At 47.6% G+C, this 20,602-nt stretch overlaps 1 protein-coding gene across 1 annotated transcript in view; it reads right to left on the bottom strand.

Moving 5' to 3' along the window:
* Window positions 1–20,602, bottom strand: part of ZBTB40 (zinc finger and BTB domain containing 40) — a 44,875-nt gene that overhangs the window by 7,335 nt on the left and 16,938 nt on the right. The window contains 13 exon segments of the mRNA XM_017735082.1: window positions 774–936; window positions 1,764–1,803; window positions 1,805–1,973; window positions 2,492–2,662; window positions 3,462–3,600; window positions 3,602–3,645; window positions 3,648–3,662; window positions 4,108–4,127; window positions 4,129–4,513; window positions 8,413–8,581; window positions 9,649–9,692; window positions 9,695–9,781; window positions 13,894–14,086. Of these exon segments, the coding sequence (XP_017590571.1) occupies window positions 774–936; window positions 1,764–1,803; window positions 1,805–1,973; window positions 2,492–2,662; window positions 3,462–3,600; window positions 3,602–3,645; window positions 3,648–3,662; window positions 4,108–4,127; window positions 4,129–4,513; window positions 8,413–8,581; window positions 9,649–9,692; window positions 9,695–9,781; window positions 13,894–14,086 (1,639 nt within the window).

The following is a 20,602-nucleotide window of genomic DNA, read 5'->3' on the forward strand; positions in this document are numbered from 1 at the left end:
AAAATAATTAACTCAAAATTAATTAATTAAAGCACTTAATATGCAAAGACCAAGCACAAATAGGGATTTCATGTATGACAAGTGTGTCCAAAGGAGGGCCAGGGCAATGGTGGAGGGCCTCGAGGGGAAGCCATGTAAGGAGCTGCTGAGGGCACTTGGTCTGTTCAGCCTGGAGAAGAGAGGTCAGACCTCATCACAATCTACCACTTCCTCGTGAGTGGAAGAGGAGGGCAGACACTGATCTCTTCTCTGTGGTGACCAGTAACAGGGAATAGCCTGAAGTACTGTCAGGGGAGGTTTAGGTTGGATATCAGGAAAAAAGCTTTTCACCCAGAGAGTGGTCAGGCACTGGAACACGCTCCCCAGAGAAGTGGTTCCAGCACCAAATCTGACAGAGATCAAGAAGCATTTGGACAATACCCTTGGGCACATGGTGTGACTCTTGGAGACGGTGCTGTGCAGAGCCAGGAACTGGACTCAATGATTCTTGTGGGTCCCTTCCAACTCAGCATATTTTGTGATCAGGGAAAATTTCTTCCTGGAAAGCATGGTCTGGCATTGGAACAAACTGCCCAGGGCAATGGTGGAGTCACGATCCCTGGAAGCATTCAAAAAATGTATGGATGTGGCACTTAGGGACATGGCTTGGTGATGAAAGTGGCAATGCTGGGTTAATGGTTGGACTAGATCCTGGAGAGCTTTTTCAACCTAAATGATTCTGTGATTCTCTCTCTCTCCCAGCAGTCACCACATCACTCATGATGGGTTCTTACCTGTGTGCTCTGCCTCGACATGCTTTCAGTGAGCAGCAGTGCTGATGAAGGTTTTGTCGCAGCAGCCGCACTGCACAGAGGAGAACTTGGAGGACTGGTGATTCTGAGCTGCAAAGACATCAGGGTGGTGGGTCGTGTTGTGATACCATAACCCTGACAACTGCTGCAATGACAAGGATCAAATCACGGTTACCATCCAAAGCTGTAGGCTTTAAACCGAAAGAGAACAGGTTTAGATGGGATATTGGGAAGAAATCCTTCCCTGTGAGGGTGGGCAGGCCCTGGCACAGGGTGCCCAGAGAAGCTATGGCTGCCCAATCCCTGGAAGTGTCCAAGGCCAGGCTGGATGGGGCTTGGAGTAACCTGGGCTAGGGGACAGTGTCCCTGCCCACGGCAGAGGGTGGAACAAGATGAGCTTTAAAGGTCCCATCCAACCCAACCCACTCTGACATTCTATGATTCTGTTCCAGGGACAGCATGACAGCCAGAAACCACGTGGGAAGCAATAGAACAGGGGAGTTGTGCTCAGCAGGTACAAGACCTGCTTGTCCTCCCACAGGACAAGAGCTAACACCTCACTCTCTTTTTCCATTGTCCCTGAATACAGCTGAATCCCTGATCCTTGTCTCACTCACCGCAGGTCTCCTTTTGGTGTGAATTCTTGTTTCCTTGCAGCAACGTGCTCCCACACACATTCCCTCCAAGGCTTGCCATTTGCAACATGACTATTTTTACTCCTACACTTCCTGGCAGCTGGAAACTTGAGTGAATGAGATTCCTGCAGGTCCTGATGGGCAGATACATAGCCCTTTGCAGCCAAAGCCCGTCTCTCCCCATGGACCTGTCTTTTCCCTATGGACTCTGCCTCTGCACAGTTTTTCCCTCTGCCAACCCCAAACTGCTGCATATGGCCAGGAGAGACACCCTGGTGCAGGAGCGGGCAACAGCAGCATTGGCATATGAGATCAACTCCTGGGTGCACCGGCTCACCTGGTAAGCCTTGTTACACATTTCACTGGTAAAGGGTGAAACCCAACACCATGTGGCACTCCAGGAGCGATGGGGCACTGAAGATTTTGGAGCAGGTAGGGCAGGGGTGGTATCCCCGGGAATGGGCTTCACGAACATGCTTGCGGTGTTCCTGCAGGGTGGCAAAGCTCATCTGGTACTTCCTGCAGTCATAGGGATCTTCAATGTCTGCTGCCCAGAAACACAGCAAAAACCAGTGAGGGCAAAGAAATCAAGGGAAAAGAAGAGAAGAATTAAGAGGGAAATTTACAGAGGGAGGAAGAAAAAGGGGGAAAAAATGTTACTTCCCAGGTGAAAACTAAAACTGGGATTTGGGCTTTACATACAGCTGTTCCTACTCACTGACAACTTCCCACAGTGGGCCCCCAGCAGCTTGTTTGCTGGAAGCTACCCCTGCCACTGGTTTTGGGATAACCCTACTCATAGCATCAAACCACTAAAATCTCATTTTTCTCGGGAGGAAAAATCCCCCCACGAGACCCTCAGCAGACATCAGTAACACTTTGGCATGTGGCTGCCATGACGCCACAGAAGCCATGCCCTGCAGGCTGGGCTGCCCATGCTGGGGACACAGCCAGCCACACTCACTGTGGAAGGTGCGGAGGGGGGGGGAGAGCCCCGTGGGCCGGGGACAAAAAAAAATGCGAGGGTGGAGGTCTGAGGGGGGGAAGACACCCAGCCACACTCACTGTGGAAGGTCTGGAGGTGGATGGAGAGCCCGTTGGCCTGGTGAAAGCCTTTCCTGCACTCCCAGCAGACATAGGGCTTGTCCCCGGTGTGGGCGCAAACGTGGCGCGACAGCTCGATGGACTGGGTGAACACAGTGTCACAGCACTGGCAGGAATACACCTTCCCTGCAGGGACACCCCAGTGAGAGCCCACACCCATGGCACAGCAGCTCTGTCCAGACTATGCCTGACTTCAGAGGGAGAGGAAGAGACTGTGAAGTGAATGGGGTAGCCATTTCCTAGGTACCAGAGCATCTCAGTACAAGATGCAAAATGTCCTGGAGGTGCTGGAGAAAACCACACCTGCACAGGGAGGATAAAATTGATACAGACCTCAGGTATCTAGAGGTACTACATGCTTCCAGGGGTACTACATGCTGGTGTGTATCATGTTCAAAATGAATTGTCCAACTGCATCACACTGATGGAACAGTGGGAAATACACCCAAGCACATTTATTGCAACCCCAGCGATGCCTCATCTGTGCCAATGAGCTGGAAGACCCTTGCCTCAGTCCCAGGAGTGCACAGCACTGAGTGTGGAGCAGGAGGAGCAGTGGCATGAAAAATATGTGAAATTCAGCCAAAGGGAGGCATGGGAGAAAGTAGGATAACCAGAGGAAGAATGCATCGCTGGAGTCTAGATGTGATGGGACAGAAAGCAGCTATTCAGGAGAAAAACAAGGAATGTGGACGAAGAGGAGTGTGTGGGTAATCTGAGGACCTGGATAAGGGGATGAGGGAAAGGCAGAGTAGAGAGTTGAAAGCAAACCCATGCAGGTGGAGAAGATCTGGGAGCAGCCTGATGATGCCCAGGGGTAGCCCAAAGGCTGGGGAAGCAGGCAGGAGGCAAAGGGAGGAACAGGGCATGAAGGAGTGGATGGAGCAAGCTGAACCCAGAGCCAGCTCCTGCAGGGAAGCTCCCCCTCAGCATGCTTCTTTCTTGGTGTGGTAGGCAAGGGCCGAGGCCTGCCTGAAGGTTATCAAGCAGTGCTTGCACACAAAGGGCCCATCCCCTGTGTGCAGCCGCAGGTGGTTCTTCAGCGTGGAGTTGGCCGCGAACTTGGCCCCCCCACTCCTGGAAGGAGAAGGGCTTCTCATCAAGGTGTTCTGTCACTTGTGGTACTGCATCCCTGGTGAGGCAGGCAGGACACTGGCTAACTCAGCTGCAGAGGCACCACTCCACCCTACTGCAGGTCCACCAGCCCATCAGCGACACTGAGGTCCTCCAGTGTCCTCCAGCCCAGAGGTCCACCACAACATTGTGAGCTGCCCCAGGAAGGGCAAAGAGATTTGGCTCCTTGCACGCGTCCTGCTAAAGCAGCCAGGAACTGGAACAGCTTGATTATTTTTGGAAGCTTTTAAATTTGCCCGTAGCCCCACTTTTCCTTGATGAGCTATGTGGAAAACAATTAGGGAAGAACTAATCAGAAAGTGGTTCTGCTCAGTGGGGCAGGAAAAATGAGCTGTGTTTCTCACACATGGCACTCACAGAGCTGCAGGGATGAGATTTCAGACTATTACTTTACTATATTGTCCAAACTTCTGTCTAAACACCCCTGCTCCCACCAACCCTACCTGAGGCATGAGCAAACTCTTCCACAGATGTCACATGCCACAGGGATGCTCTTCTTCTTCTTCTTGGCCATCCCCACCATCCCATGGACCTCCAGCTGATGCTTCTCCAGCTCCTTCTTTGTCGATTTGACCTCGCTGTGCTCTTTACACTGGATCTGCTTTCCTCTGGCCACCCAACAGCATTTCATGTGCACCTTCAGGCAGCAGTAGAAGTGGAAGACCTTATCACAGGCTTTGCAGACAAAACTCTTCTTGGAAGAAGCTTTGTCTTGGGATTCCTTTGCCTCTTTGGCACTGGCACCTCCCACCTTGTCCTCATCTTTGTCCAGAGCTTCAAGCTGGGATTCATTGTTCACCGTCCACCTCCTGATCCCAGGTTTCTCCCCTCTTCCCTCAGTCAACAGACCTATGGAAACAGTAATTACTGTTTCGGTGGTGACCAGTAGGACTGAGCAACCTGCCCCTTAGTCTCCCATCTCCTGAATGCTCCTACATAGTTTTCCCTGCTCAGATGCAACAGTAACACATCAGACATGCTGTCCCATCACAATAGTGGCCCAGAAGTGGTTCTGGCCATGCATGGTTAGAAACATAAAGAGTGATCCTTGAATTTCTCCACCACACACGCAAGGGTCTGCATGAGATGCCAAGAGCCAGGGCCAGATTTTCTTAAAAGCTTCTTTCTCAAACTCTTGCTTCCAAACATTTGCCTCCAGCTCAGACACGTGAAGTTACAGCCATGCATAATGTTTGCAGACCTGAGCCCCAGGTATGATACTGTCTAAATCTGCCACTGAGAGTGGACATCCAGCCCTTAATTACAAGAAATCTCAGAAACACTTCACAAACACAATCTCTTTAAAAGGGAATCTTGCTACGATCATTTTGAGTCTTCTACTCAGGGCCCTGAGGTATTTTAAACTGCTCATTATGTTCATTTCTTACAAAGCATAAATGCCTTCCCGAGTCCCTCTAACACCATCATCTCAAAAAGCAAAAGCTGGAAAATTCACCCAGGATCTCAGTCTACAGAAAAGACCCACAGGAAATGTATGTATGGAAAAAATCAAAATACAAACAGATATACATTTGTCTTCTTTGCTATAATGAGAACCCAGGAACTGCGTGGCCATGGAAACAGACACAGACTTCTTTTGCCAATGTACAGGAAAACGCAGCCTGTGCTTGAAAAACTTCATCTCTGCCTTCCTCACCATGGGAAGAGCTCAGCACAGTGTCCTCTTGCACAGCACTACTGCCCCAGATTTCCAACCAACTAAAGACTAGATGACATACTTTGACGGACCTGGAAATCTTAAGATACCAAATGGTGATCCATAATCTGCGAACGCGTCAAGGGACAACAGCAGACCGGAAGACTGGTTTCCAGTTTGTCCTGTTCTGTCAAAGTCACCTTGACTTGTGACCTCTAAGGTTTCTTTCCACATCCCTTCAGCCAACACTGTCAGTTTTTCTGACCTAAGTGAAGAATGATTTTTAAATCTAGCAGTGAGATGGTAACTGTCTTTTTTTTTTTAAACAAGACCATGGAGATGAAAAGCCTTTTTTGTAGAGCTCTTGACACATTTCTGAGATATGAGAGTAAGACCAATCTTGACAAACATGATCTCCTAAGTGGCTGTAGAGAGCCCTGGAAAGCAGATGGCTAGAGAGGAGGTTATGGAGTTGGCTGAAAGAGCCAAACCCTGCCCTTGCATGCACCAGGTGCCAACAGTGACAGTGCTCTGACTACAGCAGGGTCCAAAGGAGAAGCCAAGAGATTCCATGTTGTACCTCCACCAAAAAAACCAATCCATTACTTGAAGTGCTGAACGTGGCTAGGGATGGATGCAGTTTCTGCCACAGGGACGCTCTGTGCCTTCCAAGTGCTTCGGTTCACCTAACTTAATTACCAGAACTTTTTGAGAGCTTTTTTTGCAATAGATATGCAAAAACTGTTGTTTTCAAGTGGAAGTGCAAACTGAGCACATCTCCATGCAGCACATACGTTCTCAGAAACACAAGGTCTCCTCAGTTTTAATAAGAAGCTCACACCCCTCAGACATGAGGTCTGCAGTTATCACTCATATCTCATGCCAAAAACCACAAGGTCCATAAAATCACCTGCTATACGTGGGCCTGGTAAGCAGTGATGTCAGAGCTGAGTAGACTGGCCTCAAAATAAAGATACAGAAGTTCAGTGCAAAGATCTGTAGGATGCCAGAAAGAAGCTGGTACCTGGCAATCCTCCTCTGGACACTTCATCCAGAATAGATGTTTCTGCCAAGTAAATAACATTTTCCAGAGCTTCTGTTTTTCATGATGCTTCTTGCTTGATTTCGTCTCAACCTTGGCTTGAATCCCTGCAAAGCCACTCAGTGGCAGCAGTCTGCTCTCTTTGATACTGCTGCCAGAGAGGCGGCAGCTGCCAGAGCAGTCACACTGACTCCCCAGGCCCCTCTGCTACACATGCCAAGGTGTCCAGGAGTTCACGTGGGCAGCGCATTCACAGACACATGACTTGTTGGCTCATCTGCTCCAGAGTCATCAGGGCATCGGTCCTGGCACATCCCAGAGAAACACAGACTCACGGGGAGTGGGACAAGTGCCTGCAGCATCAGAAGGTGACAGAATCAATGGCAGATAAGAGAGAAACATCCTTTCTAAGGAAATCAAAACCATGACCAGGTGAAAATGCCAGCTGGATTGGTAGCAGCTCTTGGTGGAGCTAGAAGAGAGGACGTAGATCTGAATTGGGCAGGAATATTGGATTTGCAGGGTAGGACATCTCTCAGGAGGCCATTGAGGCAACGAATGGGAGTGGAGCATGTGCTGTCTTCCTCCAAGCCCTACAGCTAGAGCAGTCATTGAGATCCTTGGTTTCTTCTACCTGTGCCCTCCTCCCAGTCACCCACTCCCACCTTCCACTCCAGCAGCATTGCCTCACTGCTCAAGACCACAGGCAGGCCAAGGAGCCCAGGGTGCACAGGGTAACCTGCCCCCAGCACACTGGGGACAGGCTTTGCCTGTCCCTGCCACACATGAAATGATGGCAAGTGTCAAAGCCACAAGGCTTGTGTTCATTCATACTGACAGCCTTGACCCAAATTTGCAGTTAAAGTAATTAAACCTTCCATCCCTAAAAAAACGCGACACATTAATAGCAACCTGCTTTTTACTCTAACTCCCCAGCGATCTGATGGCACTTCCACACTGCTTGTCAGCTAAGCAGCTCTGGTACCATGAGAAGATAGGAATGGATTGAGCCTGTACTTGGATAAAAACCACCCTGTGCACATCCCAGAGGACTTGCAGTCCAAAGAATCTGGATACACTGGGAAACAGATGAAAACGTATGTAAGCAAACAGAATAAGCAAGTCACATTTGCATCCTTTCTGGGAGGACACACACCAGCAATTACTTTCCTGACCCTCTGGTATCCTTGTCATTAAAGCACCAAATTCAGTGAAGAATTTTTCCTTCAAATGATGGATGTAAAGATACAGTTGGGCTCAGCTGGAAAGCCTCCCACAGCTCAGGGCAGGACTCACACGTGGTTATTGCTCTGCATTTGTTCTGGAGTTCACAAATTGTTATCTGCTTGTGTACCATTCACAAGTTTGCCAAACTAGTATAGCATGTTACATTGTCCTACTGCTGTCGGACCCTCACAGGGGAGTATTTATCTGTGAAGTGCATACAGAGCAAGACCAAATTAAAACATTCTAAGAAAATTAACTCAGAAAATAGTCTGGGATTACAAACTGCACTATCTTGGTCATCTTTGCACAAGAGGGGTGTGCTCTGTCCTGACCTTTCTGCAGCACATGAAAAATCCAAACATACACATAGGAAGTCAAGGGAATGTAATAAAAGTCCAAATTCATACAGATCAAACAGCACAGGAAAAGCCAATGAAACCCCACAGTTTAAGGATAATAATTCTGAAAAATAATCCAATACAGATACAAATTACAGAACTAAGCTGCTTAAATGCCTCCAGATCAAGGGCTGGGGTGGAGAAATGCAAACACAGTTAAGGAACACCAGCATGGGGTCAGTTATGGGCTCCACAACCCCTGTAACATACAAAACTTAACACAGTGCATGTTACCAGCAGGAGAAACACACACTCCAGTGCCCCCTGCAAATCTTCCTGCAAGTACAACCCAAACATCTGGCCAGAGGTAGCTCTGTGAAATGGCCTCAGGCCACCAGGACACTTGGTTCATCACCTTACTGCCCCAGACCCCTACAACCATGGGTAAAAGCCCACCGAAGGGTAAAGCCTGTGCTTCTCTTACCCACACGGCCCAGCTCCTGCATCACTGGCTGCAGGTCTGGGAAGGACTCTTGGACACTGCACAGCAGGTGGCAGATCTTGATGGCTGGGACAGACTTCCCCTGGGCTGTGCAGAGAGCTGCTTTCAAAGAGGCCTCTGAACTTTCAGTCTGAGCAGAAATACTCAGTAGCTGGAGAAGTAGGAAGAAAAGATCACATGACAGATTATGGGCTGTGAAAGTTCGGGATGGTCAGGGAGTGAGGGTACATCCTTTCTGTTTCATCTCTACTGCTGGGAACCTGCTTTGAGAAACCAGAAAATAAATCCCTTTCCATACAGGTCTGTGCTCCTACACGGATATATGTGCATGAGCTGAGAGAATTTCAGGATTTAAAAAGTTACAACAAATTAAAGTCTGACTTTCTGATTTGGTATTAGCCCACTTAAAACCACCTTTGCATAGAAAGAGAGGTTGTTCCTCAACACCTGACAGCATTACCAGCTTACCTAACTCATAAATGTTTTTGTTGTCAAAGGGACAATGGGCAAGGTACTCTGGGATGCTACACACTTATGGCATCCTCAGGGCATTTTCTGGGAGTATTTCGTTCCCATACAGTCAATTCGAATGGAAACACACAGCTCTGCTTTCCCCAGGACCTCAGTAACCTTGCAAAGCTCAAATGTTTTGCTGCATTTGAATACCCACATCTTCATCAACTGAGAATCTCACTGGCACCTTCTTTTACTTAAGAACTCCTGCAGAATTTATACAGAATTCCAGAATGGTTTCAGTTGGAAGGGACCATAAAATCATCAAGTTCCAACTCCTCTGCCACAGGCAGGGACACCTTCCACTACACCAGGTTGCTCCAAGCCCTGTCCAACCTGTCCTTGGACACTTCCAGGCATGGGACAGCCACAGCTTCTCTGAGCACCCTGAGCCTCCCCACCCTAACAGGGAAGAATTTCCTCCTCATACCTAATCTAAATCTGCCTTCTGTCAGTTTAAGGCCATTTGCCCTGGTCTTTTCACTGCTTGCCCTTGCAAAAAGTCCCTCTCCAGCCTTCCTTTAAGCCCTCATTTATATAAAACTCCCAATAAAATATCCAGCACACACTCACTTCAGCGAAGGAGCACTTCCAACTTTGGATGGCTTCCCCAACTTAAGCAATGTCCCTTGATCTCAGTGCACATTAGACCTGTACACCCTTTGAGCCTCAAACCATGCCAGCTCTGAGAACATCCCCTCATACCTCTTTCACTTGTTCCCTGAGCCCTGCCTCTCCGGAGCCAAGCCCTTCAGGTCCTCTTTCTGCTGGATGTCTTCTGAGATCAGCTTGCCGTGCTGCAGGATGATCTCACTGGCTGTGCTCTCACCGGTGGCCACTGAAGGTAAAAATGAAAAGCAAAGGTATTAAAAACGCAAACCCAAGGAGAACCTGAAGCTGAGCTGTTAACATGAGTGACTTCTTCATGGCACAGAAAACAGCAAACTACTACATTCAAGCTTTGGTTGTACTAATTGCAGCACTGACATGCAGCATGAGGTCCTTGCAGACCTCCCTTCTCACTGCTTGTCCAACTTCGAGCGAGAAGATAAGGTTTTCCCAAGTATGTTGCTGAAAGAGACAGTGACGACTTCAAAAGGCAAGGCATGGTTCTCTCAAGACTCAGGATTTCTTCTCTCCCTAGTGATAGAGATCCCAACTTTTGCAGAAAACAGGCATTCCTAGGCACAATTTGCCTCATCTGAGGACAGCCACATGAAAATTGGCTGGATGCACCAGGGACCAGAGATGCTGGTTTTTCCAGGCAGTGCACAGAGGGGATAGAGGAGTTCAGATGGAGGCACCTGGCTGCAGGTGAACTCCAGCTCTGTGCCCACAGGGCCAGCACACACAGCCAGGGTCTGCTGCACAGACCACCAAACTGAGCACTCCTCACACCTTTGTGAGTGTTTGACAACAATTTAGAGGTACAAGCACAGTTTAGGTTTTAAAGCAGGAAAACTGGAACCCAGAAGCCGAGGCTATGGGGAGGACAGGATGGTGGCTGCACAGAGACCTACGATGAACCCTGGGCTCTTGGGCTGATGGGCCTCCAGCTGCCTGTTACCACAGGATGGTGGCCAGCTCTCAAAGGTTTGCTCATTATAAAACCTGCATGCACAGAGCCACAAGCAAAGCAGCTGTGTTTGCCAAAGTGCTTTTCCAACTATAACTGTTTCACCAGGGACATGGGTGTTGAGAGCCACTGGAAGAGAAGAGGTCATTGGCCAGGGAGGGGTGAGGAGTTAGAAAGCAGCTGCTGCCAGCAGCAGGAGAAGTTCATTCTGGATATCCTTCATGGACAGTTTCAGGGATGCAGATTCCTGCACAGCCATCAGCAGCTGCCAAACAGCAGAGACAGACAAGGACTGCCACTCCAGCACTGCCAACACAAGGGAGGCAAAACCGCTGCCTCCTGCTCACAACCTGCTCCATCACCTTGGAGAGACCTTCAGGGAGGCACTAACAGGGACCCCATCCACATGCCTCCCTCACCACACTTGGACACAGAATCCCTCAGAAAACTACAGAATATTCTGACTTGGAAGGAACAAGGGCATGACCAAGGCTCACCCAAACCCAGCCTGCCCTTGCTCCTACCCGCTGCAGACCTGGCTCACAGTGCAACTCAAGCAGTGACCACTTAGTACCTAAACACATCAGCCATTCCCTCATTCCCATTCCCTTGCTGTGAAAGCATCTCTCCTCAGAGCCCGAAATCAGCCACTCTTAGTTGCTAATCAGCTTCATATACATTACCCTGCCTCACTCCCACTAAAGAATACTAAGGAATCATTAAACCAAGTCCTACGGGTTGACTGCCCCAAACCCAGCATGGCAGGTAGTAAAACAAGTCCTTAGGATTTCCAGGATTTCCCTGCAGATGGGGATGAAAACTCTGTATCTGCTTGCAGATGTGCAGGAGCCTGCTCATCTCTCTCTCTGCAGGAGCCAGGCTCCATGCAGCAGAGATGTCCTCCAGCAGCACCTGGGTGTCTGTCAGGAGCTCCACAAAGTTCTCTCAGTATTGTCACAACAGTTTGGCTCCGTAATCCTTTTGGGCTCCATTTGCCCAAATTCAGTGAATGGAAAAAGGAACAGCTCAGCTTGCAGCATCTTCCCAAAGGGCTTCAAAGGTAGGGGAAACAGAAAAAGCCTAGGCAGCCAGTTCTCCCTGGGTCACTAATGCTCAGGGCCTTATGCTTAGCACACCTGGATTCACCTTCAAGCAGAAGATGAACATGACAAATCAGTACTTCTCCAATGCAGAGACAATACAGAATATCTTCTACCCCCATGTGCCAACAGAAATTTGGCACCCAAATATCTCCTGAGTATCACTCCCAGTCTGAGCCCAGAGGAAGAAAGTCTCAGTGTTCAGCAGATGAACAAGTGGCCTTGTCTGTGAAGGCAACACCTCCAACACCTCAAGATGTTCATCAGCCTCTTCTGATACCCTGGAATCACAAAGACCCCATTACTGACTCTAATTAACTAGAGTTTCATTGTAAGAGGCCTGTAAGTCAGTGTTTGATCCAGTCCACCAAAAAGGAGCTCTGAAATGCCCTGGCTCATGTCCCTCTCATGCCCGTGTATGACTATCAAACACACCAACATTTTACACTCAAGTGGACCAAGGTAATCAAGAACTCAGTGGGCTGAGTTGCCATTGGTGAAAATGTTAAGGGCACACAAACCAGACTTGCGATTGCAGAGCACCTGTAGCACCTTCTTCTCTCTCTTACACCAAAAACCTGCAACTTTAACCTCATTCCTTTCTCTTATCTAATTCCAAGCTGGATCTGCTGAGTTTGCCTTGATGAATCACAAAAATGATGAGTCCAGAGTAAAACGCAACCCTTTAAAGACACCCCAGCATCAGGACATGATAGACTAAGTCAGGAAGAGGAGCAGTGTTTACTCAGGATAATGAAGAGACTTGGGCAAAATCTACTGTGTCTCAAGAGTAATCTAGGATTGTACTTGTCACTTGATTACTTGATAAATAAAACTGGAAATTGGCAAATGTATTAACCTGAAAAGGATTTTTTCACCACTGCAATTACTAAATTGAAGAAGATGCACCGTTATACTTCAGTGGGAGAAACCAAACCCAAAAGCTGTAGTTCATCCCAGACACCCATGCATGATTTTTGTGCTTGTGTCTTTTAATTATTCTGGTTCAGTACCAACCAGAACAATCCATCATTTTCACAGCACTGGGAGAAAAGCAGGAAGCACAGCTTGGGAAAAAAAGGTAAAGTCTTTGCGTCCCAGAAGATACACAGTGCCATGTAAGAAGAGAAAACTCTCCAGGATGGGGAAGAAAGCAATGGCAGGCTGGGGGAATATTCAGTGGAAGTTTCGGAGCTACTATGAACAGCTCCCTGAACAAAGACTTCTTGGAGACATGAATGTGATCCCCAGCAAAGCCAAGGGAAATCCACAGATGAAATATTTTCCTTCTTCTCCCATCAGAATGTTTCTTATTTTACGACACAAACTTGAGTTGTTATGAATGCACTCTCCACTCTGCTGCCATGCCAAGGTGACCTCAAGAACCAGCACATGCCCTGTGTCACAGTGCAGGACCTCCTGCTCCCTGTTAGCTGGACAGCATGGGACACCAAAGGTACCACCAGTTAAACTGCCAGCAGACTCAAATCATCCCCTCCCTCTTCATTTCCACCATAAGAAATATATGTGCTTCTGTTTGTTCAAGCTGCAATTTGAGGAAATTCAGTTCTATGTAATTAAGGAATGTTCCTCCTTGGCACAGGTATTACCACGAGATAATTAACCATGCTGGGAGTCTGGTGTTTCAAGAAAGCAATTGTGCTTAACAAATGACAAAGCCAAGTGCCTGTTGGGAATGTTTGCTACAGAGGAAATTATCAGCATTATGAGCACAGTTTTGCTTTCTATTAAACACTCATTTATATTTCACTGCATGTTAGTTTAGTTTTAAATTTTATGTGCCTTCAGAGTCTCTTGATCTGAATTGTTCAGGCTGTGCCTAAACCCACCTAAACTTGGAAGATTGTCCCACCAGGCAAAAGAAGGCGTCTTCCTGAGTCCCTGGGCTACCACAGGCAGGCAGCAAACAATAAAATCCCACCAAAACAAGTAAGAGGAGTGGCCTGGCCATCCAACAGAATGATGTGTAATGGGGACACTAAGAGTAGGACTCCAATCAGCACACTCTGCTCCACACAGCAGACCATGGGTCAGTGACCAACACGAGCAGAAATGCTACCTGGATAGAGGAAAGAAGCACAGCCCAAGTAAATTTTCCTCCCCAACTCCCTCAATCACAAGAAATTCCAAGTAGACACTGTCTGTATTTAATGTCAAGACACTTCCAGCTTAGGGGAATTTTTAGCTATTTGCTTTCAAAGGCAGTCAGTACCACACAGTAAAATCACCAATGGAAGTTTAATTTACTCATACCTTTACCATCAGAGATGTTTGCTGTTGCCACCAAGTTGTCCTACAGAAGCTGGAGTCCAGGGAAGGATGCTTTCACAGCCTCCAGAAGTTTGACCAAGCTTTCCACTTTCAGGGTTTTCTCTTCATTCACCTTCCTGACCAGATTGTCCATGGCTTCCCTCTGAGAGCCACCTTCACAGCAATCCAAAACTACCTGTAAGAAAGAAACAGCCACAAAACTGTCTGTGAGAGCTTCCTACAAACCCTTGGATCTGAACAGAGATCAGAAAAACAGGAACAGTACCACAATACTGCACTAGATCCCTACCCACTGCTTACACAGTTTAACTGGAAGGTGAGGAACACCCAAACATGGCTGAGGTGTAACAGACGTGTCACCTTGAAAACAAACCTGGTGCGTTCTTCCACCAAGTCCAGCTCTTGGAAGTGGCTGACAAGCAAAAGCTACTTTCCAAAAGAAAACAAAAATAGACTTAAAGAGAGTGTTCAAAACATTTCTTTTAATATTTTTAGTGACTACTTTTAAAACTGACAGTCTTGTTTCCCTTGTCTCCACGATTTTTCTGTTTGCCATCAAAAAATTGATGGCCAGAAAAAAAGACTCTTATTATTTAAATAAGCACCTATTAACTGAATTATTATTTCTGTGACAAGGCCACATGAAACATCTCTTACATGAGATGCAACCACTGTAGTTTGGAAAAGCTCTAGGACACCAGTAAAATACCTACAAGACTCCTACAAGTGAGAGGCACTTGGCAAATACAGACTGACCTCCTTTCCACTAACATTGTGCTCCTGAGCAGAACCTCTGCAGAGCACCAGCCCAGTTCCTTGATGACAATAAGCACTACCCAGTCCCATCAATAAAATTATTAAGCTCTGTCCTAAAACTAGTTACATTTTTGCTCCCTTTCCTTGGTTGGTAAGCTCTTCCACAGCCTCAGTCCCCTGCTGATTCTTCTAATTTTCAGCTGAAATTTATCCATGGCCAGTGTATACCCGTTTGTTCATGTGCCAACATTATCTTTTAGCTTAAAAAGCCTTTTAAACGCTCTGAGGTGTTTACCCTGTCCTTCGTCTCTGATTTCATTATAAGAGCATGATCATATTCCCTCTCAGCCTTCATTTCCCCAGTCTAAATAAGGCAGCTTCTCTTGTAAAACAACTTCTACACTCCCCTGGACTTCCCACTGCAGATATGTCAAGTTCCAATATGAATTCACCTTTTTTGAACCAGACTGGAACAGAAATTTTGGATGAAGTCTTAATTCTTAGTTCTCATGACTGCATCCAATGCATGCCCTTCACATTATACCACCACATCAGTCAATTCTCACTACTCAGTTCTCCAGCCATAGAACTCATACAGAGTCATAGACTCATTTAGGCTGGAAAAGCCCTCTAAGGTCATCACGATCACCCATCAACCAGCAGCAGCACCATGTTCACCACTAACCCATGTCCTCAAGTGCCACATCCACACATCTTTTATTTCTCCCCATGGATGGTGACTCCACCACTGCCTTGGGCAGCCTATGCCAGTAGTTTGATAACCTTCACAGTGAAGAAATTTTTCCTAATATCCAATATAAACCTCTCCTGGCACAACTTGAGGCTATTTCATCTTGTCCTGTTACTTGTTACATGGAAGAAGAAACCAACTCCCACCTGGCTTGGACCTCCTTTCAGGGAGTTATAGAGAGTGAGATGGTCCCTCCTGAGCCTCCTTTTCTCCAGGCTGAGCTGCCCCAGCTCCCTCAGCCACTCCCTGTGCTCCTTCTCTGCACACTTCAGCTCTTCAGGGTCTTTTTTGTCACGAGGGGCCCAAAACTGAATACAGTTCATTCATCTCTCTCTTGCAGATCCTCCTCTATGAGGACAAAAGATCTTGATAGTGCTCATCATCAAGCTTTGCTAAACATGTCTTGATATTTTCGTGTCCATAACATCTGTGTTAATATTAAGTAAGCGCCAAGAATCCCACTGGTGACCTTGCTCCACACTGTCAGTCCTGCCTTCAGCACAACCTGTAGTTGTCTCCCAACAAAATGCATCCTTTTTAGTATCACTGTTTCTTCTAGTTTAACAACTTCCTCACATGAAATTCAAATGCTTTGCTCTAGATGTAGATCGAGGCAGAAAAAACCCCATTTTTATCTCATCAAATAAAGAACCCAGGTCAAGCAGAAACAAGTTACTGAACACCCTTTACTGCATTTTTTCTTTTTTTTTGTTTTTTTGCTTACAAGCTTCAGCTATATGTGCTCTCCAGCCTGTCCCAATACCTTTCCTGTGCACCCACAGAGCTCAGATCACTGCCTTTCTCTCCTACATGTCTGGTCCTGCTCATCAGTTGTCAGGACCACTCTTGGTTTGGAGAACAGTAAATAAGAAGCCTTGCTGTCAGCTCTTCCCATCTGTTCGCAGAATCACAGAATAGTTATGGTTGGAAGCAACCTCTGGAGATGATTTAGTTCAAGCGCCCTGCCACAGCAGGATCACCCAGAGCAGGTGACACGGGAACTCATCCAGGGGGGTTTGGATTGTCTCCAGAGAGGGAGACTCCACACCCTCCCTGGGCAGCCTGTTCCAGTTGTTTGCCACCCGCAATGAAAAGAAGTTCTTCCTCATATTGAGGTGGAGCTTCTTACGTTTTATTTTATGGCCACTGCTACTTGTTCTGTTGCTGGGCACCACTGAAGAGAGTCTGGCACCATCCTCTTGGCACCTCCCTTTGAGATATTTGTATGCATTAATGAGATACATTCTCAGTCTTCTCCAGACTATCCAGGCCCAGCTCCCACAGTCTCTCCTCATAAGAGAGATGCTCCAGGCCACTCATCACCTTTGTGGCTTCCACTGGACCCTCTCCAGTAGCCCCTTGTTTTTCTTGGGCAGAACGGGACACAGCACTCCAGGTGTTCCTCACCAAGGACAAGTAGAGGGGCAGGATGACCTCCCTTGACCTGCTGGTCACACTCTTCCCGATGCCCCCCAGGATCCCACTGGCCCTCCTGGCTGCAAGGACACACTGCCAGCTCATGGACAGCTTGGCACCCACTGAGATTCCCAGGGCCTTTTCAGCAGAGCTGCTCTCCAGTAATTCAGCCCCCAAGCTGTTCGAGTACTGGGGATTATCCCTCCCCAGGTGCAGGACCCTACACTTGCCCTTACTGAACCTCATTCGGTTTCTCTCCCCCCAGTTCCCCAGCCTATCAAGGTCCTGCAAAAAACAGCTCAGCCGTGAGGTGTATCAGTCGCTCCCTCCAGTTATGTATCATCACCAAACCCGCTCGGGGCCTGTTCTATCCCTCATCCAGGGCATTGATAAATAGGTTGAATAAGTATTGATTCCTGGGGAATGCCACTGACTACAGGCCCCCAGCTGGATTCTGCATCACTGTTCATAACCCTCTGCCATTCAGCCAGTTTCTTGATCCATCTCACTGTCCATTCAGCTAACCCACATTTCCTGAGCGCACCTATGAGGATGTTGTGGGAGACTGTATCAAAAGCCTTGATGAAGTTGAGGTAGACACCCATCCACTGCTCTCCCCTCATTGACCCGTCCTGCCATGCCATCATAGAAGGCTTTCAGATTGGTCCTAATTGACTGTTGAGGGATGTCATTTGAGTTGTGATTTCCCTTCAGCTGCAGGAAATTTCTATTTCTGTGTTTCTTCTGCATCAGGCTCCAGGCTAAGCCATGAATTTGCAGGTCATCTCCTCTCCTTATTTTTTTTCTTGGTCAGACAATATCTGCCATGATGCCCAGCAGGCTGATGTGCCACAAGCCATAGCTCTACAGTATGTTTGTTTGCCAGTCAGACATTTCAGCCATTCCCTGAACGTCCTAAAGCTCTTCCTCAAGTTATTCACTCACTCAAGTCTGTAACCTCTCATATAAGTTCTTCTCTCTCATTCAGGATGCAAACTTCAGACAGTTCTCCTACCTTTAACATAAAAGAAACTAATCCAACAGCTCCTCCTGTGTTCTAATGAGCACCTGAACTCCTTAATTAGTTTCTTTCATTTCTAAAGATCTGTCCTTTTATAGCCCAAACTCTGTTGGTGAACCTGCTGATGTATTCTCCCATTCAAATCACACCGACCTGCCTCTGGATCCCTTAGTCTGAAGTCCTCTTCTGAGAGAACACAAGAAGAGCTACAAGAGCAGCATCCTTTGGGAAGCTCCTGCTGTAACCTACCACTGCTCCCAGGCAGAAGTGATGTCCCTGGCAGTGGGAGATGCAGTGGTGACATTTTAAGACTTATTTTGACAGCACCGGGTGAGACAATTAGAAAACATCCCCCAGTTCTGCTTGCAGCAGGATTTTTCCATCCCCAGTGCACCCAGTTAAGATTCCTGCAGTGGCCAGCAACCTGCTCATACTATCCCTGATACCTGTCTGAGCTCTGAAGCAGCTTGAGCATCAAGGTAGGCAGGCACTGGAGTCAAAGGGGAGAGAAACCACAAGCTCAGAATACCCAGGTGCCTTCTAGAAGAGAGCCTGGACAGAAGGAAAGGGCTGATGTTTCTACTACCTACTCTGATTTTCTGGGTTCAGGGCTGTACTGTGGACTGGTCACTCTGAACTCTGCAACAACCTAAGCCATGTGGGGCACCACACAGGAAAGGTTACCCACTCTTCCTCTGTACCCACTTTATTTCTCTTAAGTGATAATCTGTATCCAAATCCTCCACCCCACCTTCCCAATTACAGAAACACCAAAAAAGCCACAGAAGTTAAGCACTCAAAAAAGAGAAAGACTAGGTTCAAAAGTTACCCAGAAAAAACAGCTATTTACAAAGATGTTTCACAAAACATCATGTACTGGTTTTCCAGCAAAGAAAACCAAACTTGCTCCATGCACAGCTCGGACCAGGCACAGAAAGAACCCAGCTGCCAAGAAAAAAGGCTGTTCCATGAGAAACTCACACTTGTCTTGCTGAATAAGTGTGTAGCTAATGAGGCAGTGACTGTGAGAAGAAAAACGAAAGCTTCATCATTATGAACCTTGGAGAACTAGATCCCATCCCTGCCAGCCCAGAGCTCCAGTGCAACACTGGATGAACCAGGGAAGACAAAACCTTCAGAAGTGGCTGCTAATTCCATGTTAGTTTTCCCAGTCCTACACCTGAGACACCAGGGATCCTACCTGCACACGTGCCATGGGCTCACCGTTTTAATCAGTTTAACTTTTGGAATCATTAACACTTTCCCACTTGCCTGGCGGAGAGGGGGTGGAATTAAACAAAAACCCCCCCCCCCCCCCCCCCCAGGTCAGTCTACACTTGGCAATTTCTCTCATTTTCTTGCGCCACAGCAGGACAGAGCTCTGCCCCCAGCCTCACAAGAGTGCTCCCTAAATAGATCTGTCATTTGATAGAAACTGTGGGCTGAAACAAGAGCACAAAGGGATCCCATAGAGAGGAGCAGGATTTGGTATTCGGAGCAGGGTTTAGAGGCTCTGTAGCAAACAGAGCACACAGTGACTAGTGAGGATGAAACAAAACACTGTTCCTCCACCGAACCAGGCAGGAGCTCTGCAGTACATGATGATGCAATTACAGGCTGTATCCTGTGCCCAAGGAGCAGAATTATGATGGCAGAAGGGTTTTGGTTTATTATTGAGGGGTTGTGTTTTGTTTTTTCGTTGTGAATGGAGATAAAAACTTGCTGAATTTTAACCACCTATTTCCATAAAGACAAAGAGAAGAGAGCAGGGAAAAGGTGAAGCCTTTAAAAGAAGGCACTGCAACACAAACAGACATATATGAAAATCCTAATCTCCCCACTGCCGATGAAGCTGCAGCTCCAGGCCCCCCACACAGGTATCTGCTGACAGCCACAATGCCCCCAGCAGATGCCAAGTCCTTTGCTGTACTCATACCCTGCTCTCTCCTATCACATCTGCATTCCAGGCTCAGCTATGTGCTTTTGGAGGCAAAAATTCATCAGTCACGAGTCACACGCCAGTGACACCACTCATACCCCAGCCCACAAGGACAGGGCAGACGCCTCTTAGGCAATACCTTTTTGGGTCTCCTGTTCCAATCTGTGCCTGTGCTCAGGGATGCTCCATGCTGGCCGTGATGAGGGATCACGAGACCTTAACTGAGGGGCTTATGAGTTGGGCAGATGTTCTCAGCCCACCTGTTGTGGCTCTGGTCAGGCTTACTCAGACAGAAAGCAAAGATCATTCATGCCACTGAGCACAACTTTCCACTCATTATAATCCTGTGTCAGGGGAGCTCAGTGATGTGACAAACTAGGACAGGAGGTCTCAAGCTGTGTTCTGATCACAGCATGTGAGGGCACCCTGTAAGTTCCAGTTGCAGAGGGTACAGCCAGCTCCCCTAAAAGACAAAGGAAAGCAAGTTATAAACAGTATTTTGTCCTTTATGGCTTCTGCAAATCAGCATACAGAGTGCAGTTGCTTACAGGAAAGGAAAGCAACAGTCCTCCCAACAACTGCTGCCTTCAACACATAAAAAACAAAACCAAATCATTTAGTGGATATGCTAATCTTGCAAGCAACTGTGTGGTAAGAGTTGCAAAAAAGACAAAGTTGGGAGACAGATGGAAGCTGATTGTTGGGGTGGCTCAGCCTGCTCTCGGGCTGAAACCATCAAATGTCAGTCAAACCAGGGCCGCCCACTGGGTGGATTTCCCCACCCAGGACAGGGGATCAGCAAGGCGCC

Source organism: Corvus brachyrhynchos, unplaced genomic scaffold, assembly GCF_000691975.1.
Source record: "Corvus brachyrhynchos isolate BGI_N302 unplaced genomic scaffold, ASM69197v1 scaffold525, whole genome shotgun sequence".
In the NCBI taxonomy this organism is placed as follows: domain Eukaryota; kingdom Metazoa; phylum Chordata; class Aves; order Passeriformes; family Corvidae; genus Corvus; species Corvus brachyrhynchos.